The sequence below is a fragment of the Pisolithus orientalis genome (assembly GCF_024613125.1).
Source record: "Pisolithus orientalis strain OTSU chromosome Unknown F5J12scaffold_4, whole genome shotgun sequence".
NCBI lineage: Eukaryota > Fungi > Basidiomycota > Agaricomycetes > Boletales > Pisolithaceae > Pisolithus > Pisolithus orientalis.
Window position 1 is genome coordinate 1,842,804 of NW_026260785.1, and position 11,661 is coordinate 1,854,464.

The window sequence follows — 11,661 nt, forward strand, 5'->3', positions numbered from 1 at the left end:
AACATCATTGACGAGGACGCATTTTGTTCTGTTTGGACAACAACAAATACGAATAAATAGCCCCTGAGTCCACTCATTGTCATTTACATACTCCAAGTTTCAGCACGGTGACTCTACAGTAGAGCTGGTGGACTTAATATGAAAATAAGTCGTAGAAGAGAAGAACTAGATAAGCTCGAAGATCACCGTTGGCCGTACCACAACGGGAACCGTGGCTTGTGTTCACTAACTGTTGGAAGTTAAAACATTACCTTCACCCAGTGACCTCTATGACTAACGCTTCATGAGGACGAAAGTAAGTAGGGCATACTCCACAAGCACCAGAGAGGGGGGCGCTGCAGTTGTGATGAGACTTCCTTTGTATATACGGGCTTAGAAAGTAATCAGTTAGTAAAATCATGAAGCTGGGCTGCCAAGCATAAAAGCACCACAACTGCGTTAAGTCGGTATTGGGTATTGAAGTCCGTACTGTGTGCACGCCCGGTTTTCAATGGCTGTCATTGCCGTGCAACTTGATGGTATTTAATACCCTGCCCAGGGCAACACGATGAAGAGCTCGTGCTTTCTTTTACTACATAAACCCCGGAACATTCAACGATATCCTTCAAGTACAGAGTGTCAACGCCCATCACTCACCATGTTCATTGGTCGTTTGGAAACTAACGAAGCACGCAGGACAGTCAGGTTACCTTTGAGTAGTACAGAGACAACCAAAGACTTGTAGGGGGTCCGACACCACGATATTAATATACATGTACACGTCGAACGAGAGCAGAAAGCCACACTTCACAATTCGACCTGTATGGTTTTGGATGAAGCTGAATGGGCAACAAATGAGATGCAATACATAGCATAACAATACAGTTCTGACGAAACGGAGTCAATCTGGTTGCAAAGGGGAAGACAAGGTTGTGGAAGAACGAGGGGCACATATAACTGCGAACTAGTCCTGATCTGTCTGGTTGTTTGGTCGATATTTGATACAGCGACCCACGGGCTCTGCTTCTACATCTTCCGGAACGCGTCCTTTGGCTTTGACAGTATACGTTTCGCTTTCGACGCCAAAGAGGAAAAAAGAAACCGTCAACAACGCTAGGGAGCAAACACAAGGCAAACAAGACTCACCCGTTCTCTGTCATAGCGCTACCAAAATCGGTTCAGGATCGATGAAGGAAGTAAATCCATCAAAGTAGATGGTGGTGCAAATGGATATGCCATCCGTAGGCTGCTTCATCTGTTTCACAGAGAGAGGCATAAGAAATAGGATTTTTGAGATCTCGTGAACAGGAAGAAACAACAAACGTACCCTTGTTAGAGTCTTTTGGATATTGGATCATGGAGCATAGCGGAAATGCTCAGAGATTTTTATATTTGCCTTGAGAAGGAATTGAAGCTGTTGTTGTGGAAGTTAACGTTGTCAAGCTTCACTTGATTACATAAGCGCATGAGTCAGTGTAGGAAGTACGCGCCTTTAGATCGATCGACTTGCTGTGAGTCGATATCACGACCACGGGCTTCACGCTGATCCTCCGCACGCTTTAAGTTCTGCGTTGTGAAGTACGCAGAGTCGTATCTTACGTTTACATGGCTCCTGGTCGTATCAAGAAGTGGTTCAAGTCTCTCGGCAGTGATTCGCATCGTGCCTGCCAGAGCGATTCAAATGATTTAACTCCTACAGCCACCGAAGCTACAGCTGCAGGTACGATATTGTTCTAGCATACGGAATATGACGTACTTCATATGGGGACACAGAAGCTAGTGATCTTGTCGGCGATGTGGCGAGTCCAGTTCTCTCTCAGATTGAAGTTCCTCCGCACGGTAATATTGTTGCTCTTCATGAAATCTAAATTGTCTAATGCCGAGTCACAGCAACTACATCTTCTAGACCTGCTTACCGTCTCAATTCTGAGATGGCTCAAGAATACATGAAAAACATTGAGCGTTTTCGAATCCTGGTCATGGGCAGAGCGAATGCCGGAAAAACCACCATCATCCAAAGAGTGTGCGACTCTACAGATAAGCCAGAGGTCTTCGATAGCAAGGGAAACAAGGTATAATCCTATAGGGTCGGTAGAATACTGTAACATGTATCTAACAATTTTCAGATTGATGGTACTATTGTGCAAGGCACTTTGGCGGTAAGATGCTGTGTTGGCTCGTGGAAGTTCATTTGAATGTTGAGTGTTCCCAGCGTGGCTACCATAGGATCGAGCATGAACTCATTTTTCGGAGCAACCCAGGCTTTGTGTTCCATGATTCCTGTGGATTCGAAGCAGGGGCTGCAGAAGAGTTTGAACAGATGAAGGACTTCGTGGTTGACCGTGCAGCCACACCGAGGGTGAATGAACGAATCCATGTCATCTGGTAAGGAATACATTGTGAGTAACTACAGGCTAAGGCAATAGAATGTAGGTTTTGCATCCCCATGACTGAGAGCTGCAGGACAGTAACTGCTGCTGAGCAGAAATTCTTCAATGAGTGTGATACAGGACATGGTGAATTCCTCTGCTTGGCTGATTGTCATGTAACTAAGGATCTGTCTAGTTCCTGTGATAGTGTTGTTGACAAAGGTGGATACCTTGAATCTGGATGCAATTGAAGAACTTGAAGATGAGGGTTGGGAGATAGGAGGAGCACAGGGAAGGATTGCAGAAAAGGAAAGGGAATTGTTGGAGAAGTGGCTTGCACACATAAAGCATGAGCTTGGCAAGTGCAAGTCTCCACCTAAAGGATATTTGTCACTTCAAAGTGGGTATTTCATCATTCAGAGACAGTGCTACTAGAAAATCCTGGTGGCAGAGATGGATCAACAGAGTGCAGACTGCAGCACTTTGATGCATTGGACAGCAAATGTGTTGAATGAGGAAGATTTACAAAGGTTACTTATATCAACACAGCAGTCAAGTATTACACTATGTGTTCAGTATGCTGTGCACAAGTAAGTGAGCAAGTGTATTTTGGCACAGATACTGATCTACTAAAGGACATTGAGAAACAGAATGGAGCTAGGTTTCATGGGAAGAGTGCAGGTGGATGCAAAAGAGTTGGAATGTGATTTGCTGAAATGGTTTCCAAATTGTGATGTAAGTGACCAAGTTCTTCTAACATATGGAGTCAATGATGTTCCCATTTTGTGTTCCCTTGCATGTATTAACAGGGGGTGAGTAATTAATGGCATGCTCATGCTGGATTTGATGACTTCTGATATTGGTGACATGGCAGTATGTGAGTGATTTCATGTCATGGTTAACTGGATGTCTGCTCAATGGCCTCACTTGCACTCTTGATGTGGGTGGAATGACAGGGGGTAAGTGATTTCATGGCATGTTTGGCTGGATGCCTGCTCAGTGGCCTCACTTGCACACTTGATGTTGGTGGCATGACAGCAAGTGAGTGATTTCATGGCATGCTTATCTGGATGTCTGCTCAATGGCCTCACTTGCACTCTTGATGGTGGTGATATGATAGCTTGTGAGTGATTTCATAGCATGTTTAGCTCAATGTCTGCTCAATGACCTCACTTGCACTCCTGATGTTGGTGGCAAGACAGGAGGTAAGTGGTTTCATGACATGTTTGGCTGGATGTCTAATGACCTCACTTGCACACTTGATGGTGGTGGGATGGCAGGAGGTGGGTGATTTCATGGTATGTTTAATTGGATGTCTTCTCAATGGCTCACTTGTACCCTTTATGTTGGTGGCATGACAGCAGGTGAGTGATTTCATGGCATGTTTGGCTGGATGTCTGCTCAATGACCTCACTTGCACTCTGGGTGTTGGTGGCATGACAGAAGGTGAGTGGTTTCATGGCACATTTTTCTGGATGTCTGCTCAATGGCCTCACTTTACACTCTTGATGTTGGTGGCATGTCAGGAAGTGAGTGATTTCATGGCATGTTTATCTGGATACCTCAATGACCTCACTTGCACACTTGATGTGGGTTGCATGACAGCTTGTGAGTGATTTTGTGGTATGTTTAGCTGGATGTCTGCTCAGTGAGAAACCTTGCACCGTTCATGGTGATGGTATGGCAGAATGTGTGTGAATTTAGTCCAATATCAGATCTTTTTTGATTCCCTTGGCTTCCATACTTTGGGTTCCACTTGACCTGTAGCTGGTAGGTGGTTCTGCCATGTTGCCCCTGGTTTTTGCTAAATTTTATTCATTCTCCAAACCACCCTGTATGGTAGAATGTGAGTGGTTGCATGGTTGTTTGAGCACATAGACTGATCATGATTGTGTGGTGCCCTTGGTTTGACCTCTTTTTTGGCAGGAGGTGTGCAGCCTGACAGCAGCTATAACTGGCTACATGTCTCATCCATCTATGCTTTGACCATATTTGTTACATGTGTGCTGTTACAATTCTTAGCTTGTAAGCATTGACTTGCTACCCCTCTTTGTCTAAGGCAAACATATAGAATAACAGTCAAAATTTGAAGTCAATGGTGCTGTCCAAATGCCAGCTCTGCCCAAAGATGTCACTTTGTTGGGGAAGTTCCCAACTCCTCAATCAATGGCTGAACATGCCATTGGTAAGTGTTTCCCATTGTCCACACAGGATATACTCACTGTTCTAGGATGCTTGCTTGTTGCTGAGCATTCTTACTTTTTAATGCAGCATGGGCAGCATCTTTGGCAGGAGGTTTTGTCATTGGGTGTGGAGGAATACAACAGCTCCAATATACAGACTGCCATTTCAAAAGCTGTCAAGGCAGCTTTTCATGACCATGATGGTGATATGCATGATTTATGTGATGCTATTATCAAAATCATCATTGAGCATCGCATGTGTAAGTGGATATTGTCACTATGTATGGAGTTGTTCATCTGATATGTTTTCAGCAAACAAGCTGTTGATGGAGTCAGAAGGCCAATAAAGTCTGTAGATGGTCAATAGAAAGAGTAGCATGTCTGGATATGGGACTATTACTTATCATCAATTTGCCAGGCATGCTCAATATTCAATCTCCACTGCAAAATGCCTGGCATCAGTGTGGTGTTGGTACTTGTCACACACAAATTTCATATCTGCCATTTCTCCACTGATGTGAATGATTGAAGTTTGGAACATTATGTTTACTTGTATACATTGTTGTGATGTAAAAATATGGAGTGTATGCAACTACAGAAATGTTCTGAAACAGTGGTGAATACCCCTACCTGTAAGTACCCATGGCCATGACCATGGTTATATACAGCTTTTATGAAGTGTACATTTGTATTTGCTGCAGTCATGCTCATTGCTTGTGACATCTCAACAAATGCAGCTTCAGGCTTCCACCATCAAGTGCACTCAACCCAAGGGCCTTAAATCACTCTGCAAGATATTCATGTGGTAGGGTCATAGCTTTTGAAGTTGTCAAGTGTTTGGAGACCAACTCATCAACCTTCTCACATCAGAGGCTGCATGCATAAGATTAGCTGGATAATCAGCATATGTCACAACCATGCACTCATGCCACATTCCCCATCACTCCACCCACCACTCTGCTGCCTGTTCCATCCACTCTGTGCTTACTCTGCCCATCCTCTGGCTCTGAGGTGCACCTCTACTTCACATGTTTGATAGACTTGGTTTGGACCCATCAGCAGTCTCTGTGGACCAGGTTTCTAGGGGTCATGTGGTGAGATCTACTCAGGGGATGATACTCTTTCTAGTGCTGCATGCCTAGGTACAACACAGCACATGCACCTTGTGGGCTGAGGCCTAAACTGATGCCTCCCTACCTCTGTGGTTTGAGTTCTGTAGTATCAATGCTACCCTGGAGGGGTTGTTTCCCTTTCTATCTTTCTTTCTTGTCCTCTGTATGTTCTCCAACCCTTCATTCCTCTGTTGAAAAGATTTCACTTGAAAACTTATCAGTCCCCATATATTGATTCCAATTCCAAGTACTCTACTGCCTCACTGCCCCCTGTAGAGTATACAGTGACTTCCAAAATTGATTCAATGTTTGCATATTTTGGGTTGTTTGTTGAATTTATCAAGAACAAAGACAAATAAGACCAAAGTGTAAGTTGATGACATAAGCCATTTGCACAGGACTATCCATCAAAAAAAAAGAATTATACAGTTTGAATTAGTATCCATAAAGGTATATACAATTTAAATTGCCATGTCATTGAATCAATTTTGGAAGTGTGTATCAGAGATATAGAAACTGATAATTTTAATACTTTGTATGACCTCCCTTGGCTTTTATCACTGCTTGGACCCTTCTAGGCATACTTTCAATTAAATTCTGACACACTCCTGGATCTACATTAATCCACACCACTGCCACTCTCTCCCAAACCTCCCAAACTCCCTTTGGCTGTGTTGAATACTTGTTGAGCTCCTGTTTGATGTGATTCCAGAGGTGTTCAATGGGGTTCATATCTGGAGACTGTGGAGGCCAGTCTGGAGCATTGATATTGTTGTCCTCCAACCACTTCTTGGCCTTTTTGGAGGTATGTTTTGGGTCATTGTCCTGTTGAAAGATAACATCCTTCAAAGGAATTCCAGAATCTCCCAAGCTAGGAAGCAACTGGCTCTCCAAAATGTCCACATATTGGTTGGCATCCATCCTCCCCTCAATCTCTGCAAGGTGGCCAACACCTTCCCAGCCCATACATCCCCATACCATAATGTTTCCTCCTCCATGCTTGACTGTTCCCTGTATCTCTCTCTCAATAAGCCCCTCTCCTGCCTGTTTCCACACCCAAACCTTCCCATCTGACCCAATCCTATTGATTTTGGTCTTGTCTGACCAGATAACCCTTCTCCAGTCCTCCACAGTCCATTCTTTGTATTTCAGAGCAAAGGCTAATCACTTCTTCCTGTGAGTTATAGAAAGGAGTGGTTTTTTTTCTTTGTTACAGCCTTGAATGAATGTTTTCTGAGGACCCTTCTGACTGTTTGTGAGGAGACTGGATTGGAGATTATGGAATTGATGTTCTTTGTAATCTCAACAGCATTGGTGGCCTTGCCTGTGGTGATTTGTGTAATAATAGCATGTTGAGAGGTGGATGAAAGCTTAGCAGGACATCCAGAAGAAGGTTCTTGAGCACCCTGGAGACTGTAGACTGGCTGATACCCAGCCTGGAGGCAATAGTGCAAGTAGAATGACCATTACAGGCCAGAGAAATGATGTTTGCCTTCTGAGCAGAGGAGATGGGGTGCATAGTATAGTTAGGAAGCATTGACAACATAGACAGTGGTTAAATAGCTTGAACTGAAATGGTTGCTAAGGTACAATAACCATAGCAACCATCTTTGATGATTTTTGAAATTGTTTTATGTGATATTGGTTGGATTCTGATGGATCCAATACATAGTTACAAAATTGATTCAATGACATGGTGATTTAAATCAAGTATATTGCCATGGATACTAATTCAAATTACATAATCTTTTTTTTGATGGATAGCCCTGTGCAAGTGGTTTATGTCATCAACTTACACTTTGGTCTTATTTGTCTTTGTTCCTGATCAATTCAACAAACAACCCAAAATGTGCAAACATTGAATCAATTTTGGAAGTCACTGTAAAACCCTGTACAGTACTGTAATGACTGGTAGGCTTTTCACTTCTCTTGTTCACATGGGTGAGAGCAAACATCATCAGCCTGCACCCACTACCACTCATGATTCCACTAACATACTATCACCACCCCAACAGATGGCAGTCAGCATACAATCATCTCCAACCATGCAACTCCTAATGCATACATATGGAAACTGACTTACTGGAACAGCTGCCACTTTTGTTGGCTCATGATGATCCAATCCCCACTTCATGTACATCTTCAATCCTCTTCATATTGTCAATACATGTCACAGCTGCAATTGTTATGCTTAACTCTTTATGGCAAATTCAATACATAGTGCTATGCTGGACTGCTGTGTTGATATCAGAAGCATTTGCAAGCTTTCTTCTTTCAGAGCATTCACTGTACATTTCAGTAGGTCAATACAATCTGCACCTTCTTGTTGCATCCCTGCAGTGCCCTTTGACTAGGTCTGCCACATATCATGGCTATGGTAGAGCACTTCCCTCTCAATGGCAGAAAGTCATGGGGTGGGAACCTCAACTCATTCAACCACCTCTTGACCTTTACCAGATTCTCATCCAACATCCTTTGTTCTATAGCAGCAATCTCTTCATTCACCCCCAATTGTTGCTCCTCCATCTCCTGAATTGCCTCAACCTCCAAAGTGCCTGCCTTCATCAACAACACTATTACTGGCACTATGTAAACCCTCAATCCCACACCCATGTGCATATCACAACATGGTATAGACATACCATGGCCTGTGTCACATTCATCAAAAAAATTCCTCTCAGCTATAGTGATCATCCTGTGGCCCTCACTCAATAGAATGCAAAACCTAAATCATCATTCATAAGGAACACTCCACTCCACTTAGCACATCAATCATGGCATTCTTACCAGATAGCATGAATCCATTTCTCCAGCTTGGGCATGTTGGCATGATCTATCACAAATTTCTTCATGTTGAACTGCTCCTCACTGCCAGCTTCAAAACCACAGGAATCATGAAACACATAGTGAGGATCACTCTTGAATGCCAGTTCATACTCAATCCTGTGGTCCCCATGCTGAATACACATCAATTACAAGTTACATGCAACCCTAGGGCATAATCTTACCCTCAATGAACCTTGAAATGCACCAGCATCAACCTGAACATATCCAAGTACTTTGAACAGGCATGAAGAATTATAGCACATTTCACATACCTTCCTTCCATTGCCATCAAAAATTTCTGGTTGATCCATAGAGTTGCAGAGCCTCTGCAAGATAGTTGTTTTACCTGCATTTGCTCTGCCCATGACAAAGATACAAAAACGATCAATGTGATTGACATGCTCCCTAGCTTGGGTGGGATTTAGGCAGTAAGTAGGAGCTGTCACTGGTCACTGATATTAGACTTTGCCTATCATCACAGGTAAAACACATGCCCTTGGGTATTCCTTCACTTGATAAAGGGGCATCATCCTCATCACCTTGGGGAAAATATGCACAAGTGGTAATGTCCATTAGCCCAGGAATAGAGACTCTCGTAGAGGGTGCAGAAGAACTTGGACAGGTGGCTCCAGTAGGTGGAGAAATAGCAGTATCAGTAACAACTGGTGCAGGAACATGATCATCTGCATTGCCTGCACAGAACAAGAACAAGTTACATGACACTGGTCAGTACAGGAATGCAACTTTTTCCCCTAACCAATAGGGCACACCTGTTTGAGCAACTTCAGTGGGAATGATAACAGTTTGTGGAACAACCACCCTATTGCGCAGAGGAACGGAAAGAACGAAGAGCAATGGCAAGAACACTTGCCTTTATTCAGAACGGTAGTAGCGTTTGATGAAAAGCTTTGTTAAGCGTTGAGGGGCTCAGTTGTCGAATAGACAAGTGAAGAACAAATGTAGAATTCGATGGGGATTGAGGAAGAAATCCCCAAGTTTATATACATGAGTAGGTACGCACGGACCAGTAGCGTAAAAGGAAACTACTACTCAGTATAGTAAGGAATAGTGCAGAAGGTCATGGAATATGACGTATAATATGATGTCACCATGACATCATTGTGGAGCTGATTGCTAAGGATTGTCATGTGATGAACAACGTGTTGATACACGTGTAAGTCTGGATCAATCTAGACGTCGGAACTATTACGGATATTTCCAACACTCCCCCTCGCTCTAAAATGGTAAGGTCACAAGACCCATTGACGAGCAATTAGTTTCGAACTTCTGCCAAGTTAATGATTTTGTAAGACCATCTGCTTTTTGTTTGTCAGTTTGAACGTATTCAATACTGAACAAATTATCTTGAACACATTTGCGAACGAAGTGCCATTGGATGTCAATATGCTTTGAACGACCATCCGATACAGGATTCTCTGCAATGAAGCAAGCTCCCATATTATCGCAGTAGAGAATAGTTTTCTCGGTCTTCAAGTTAAGTTCATCAAATAGCATTGAGAGCCATTTGATTTGTCTGGCAGAGTCACATAAAGCCATATACTCAGCTTCAGTGGAAGAGAGTGCGATAGTCTTCTGTTTTCGAGATCGCCAAGATATAAGGGAATTGCCAAGATACATGGCATAACCGGTAGTCGAATGACGAGTGTCTTTATTTGAAGCCCAATCAGAGTCTGCAAAACCATAGATTCGAGATTCATTTCCCGAATAGTATAAAGCCAATTTTGGAGTAGATGCAATATAGCGAACTATATGCAAGGCTTTATTTCGATGATCTTCGGTAGGATTTGCCATATATTGTGACATGCGAATAACCGCATAGGTGATATCAGGACGAGTACCGAGAGCCATATAGAGTAATGACCCTATGATTGATTGGTACTGTGACTGAAGAGAGGATGTGGCTTGGTAATCTGATGGTGCTTTTTCCGGTTGATATCCAGAGGGTAATGGAGTGTGAACATTTCGAGCAGTCTCCATGTTAAACCTTTTAATAACCTTTTTGACATAAGGTATTTGATCGAGATAAATTTCTTTCTTCGATCTATCTCGGTGAATTTGAATGCCAAGATATTCCTTGACTTCACCAAGATCTCTGGATTCCCATTTCTTCATAAATTGTTCTTTCTTGGCTTTAAGAAGACGTTTGTCCGATCCTAGAAAGAGTCCATCGTCGACATAGATGAGAAAGATGACGATTCCAGCTTTGGATATATGGATATAAATCCCAGCATCCACTTTGGATCGAATATAGCCCATAGCGAGTAAAGATTGATGAAGGGCTTTATTCCATGCCAGTGCAGCTTGCTTTAAGCCATACAAGGCTTTAAGCAACCGATAAACCTTGTGTTCTTGACCCGAAACTTTGAAACCTTCTGGTTGCTCCATATAAATTTCTTCATCAAGGTTGCCATATAGAAAGGCAGTTTTAACATCCAGGGCTTCTGTGTCCCAATTTCTTTGGGCAGCAAATGCGAGTAGAATGCGAACTGTTTCAAAGCGAGCCACTGGAGAGAAGGTATCTTCAAAGTCGGTACCAAATTCTTGTGTAAAGCCTTTTGCCACAAGACAAGCTTTGTAACGACCATCACTTTTAATAGCGAAAACCCATCGACACTTTACAGGTTTCCGATTTTTAGGAGGATCCACCAAAGTCCAAACTTGTCTTTCTTCAATAGACTTTAATTCGTCTTTCATAGCATCGAACCATTTCTTTTGTAAGTCGGGAGATAACCTTAGCACATCTTTATAATGTTCTGGAGATTCCTTCACCCTGGCTGCTAATGCAAACTCGAAAGAATGCATATCAGGACCAGGCATTTGAGCATGTTGGTCTGGCATGCCTTTAGGTGAGGAAGGAGTATCCGGTAGTGGAGTAAGTGGTGATCCAGGAGATGAAGGAGTAGTTCCTTGTGGATGTTCAGTCCACTGATGAGGAACTTCAGGAGGAATCATAGCAGGAGGTAGCCTCGGAGAAGGAGGTCTTCTTTCTTCTGCATATCTCCGAATATCTTCTCTGGAATTGCGAGCATGTTGCTCAGCATTACGAATCCACTGTTGTGCTAAATCCCGATTTCTTTGTATATCTTGTTCGATTTCAACTGGGGGTCTGTCTCCATAGAGATTCCCAGGACAAGATACTGGTATATATCGACGCTTAGGACGAGGTTCTCT

At 43.0% G+C, this 11,661-nt stretch overlaps 3 protein-coding genes across 3 annotated transcripts; 2 read left to right on the forward strand and 1 right to left on the reverse strand.

Moving 5' to 3' along the window:
• The first annotated feature begins 1,774 nt into the window (after positions 1-1,774).
• F5J12DRAFT_400549 (uncharacterized protein) lies at positions 1,775-3,522 on the forward strand. Its single transcript, XM_051739239.1, has 9 exons — positions 1,775-2,051; positions 2,106-2,138; positions 2,192-2,364; positions 2,413-2,495; positions 2,545-2,748; positions 2,800-2,938; positions 2,984-3,087; positions 3,305-3,389; positions 3,469-3,522. The coding sequence occupies exons 1-8, from the start codon at positions 1,911-1,913 to the stop codon at positions 3,313-3,315; spliced, it is 888 nt and encodes a 295-aa protein (XP_051603929.1). The 5' UTR covers positions 1,775-1,910; the 3' UTR covers positions 3,316-3,389; positions 3,469-3,522.
• F5J12DRAFT_400550 (uncharacterized protein) lies at positions 3,523-4,300 on the forward strand. Its single transcript, XM_051739240.1, has 3 exons — positions 3,523-3,553; positions 3,629-4,042; positions 4,275-4,300. The coding sequence occupies exon 2, from the start codon at positions 3,725-3,727 to the stop codon at positions 3,962-3,964; it is 240 nt and encodes a 79-aa protein (XP_051603930.1). The 5' UTR covers positions 3,523-3,553; positions 3,629-3,724; the 3' UTR covers positions 3,965-4,042; positions 4,275-4,300.
• A 3,534-nt stretch (positions 4,301-7,834) lies between these two features.
• F5J12DRAFT_903773 (GTP-binding protein) lies at positions 7,835-9,158 on the reverse strand (the record flags this gene model as incomplete). Its single annotated transcript, XM_051748449.1, has 6 exons — positions 7,835-7,977; positions 8,007-8,228; positions 8,286-8,368; positions 8,431-8,600; positions 8,742-8,874; positions 9,061-9,158. 6 exons carry the CDS (start codon positions 9,156-9,158, stop codon positions 7,835-7,837), a joined length of 849 nt encoding a protein of 282 aa, XP_051603931.1.
• Positions 9,159-11,661: the final 2,503 nt, after the last annotated feature.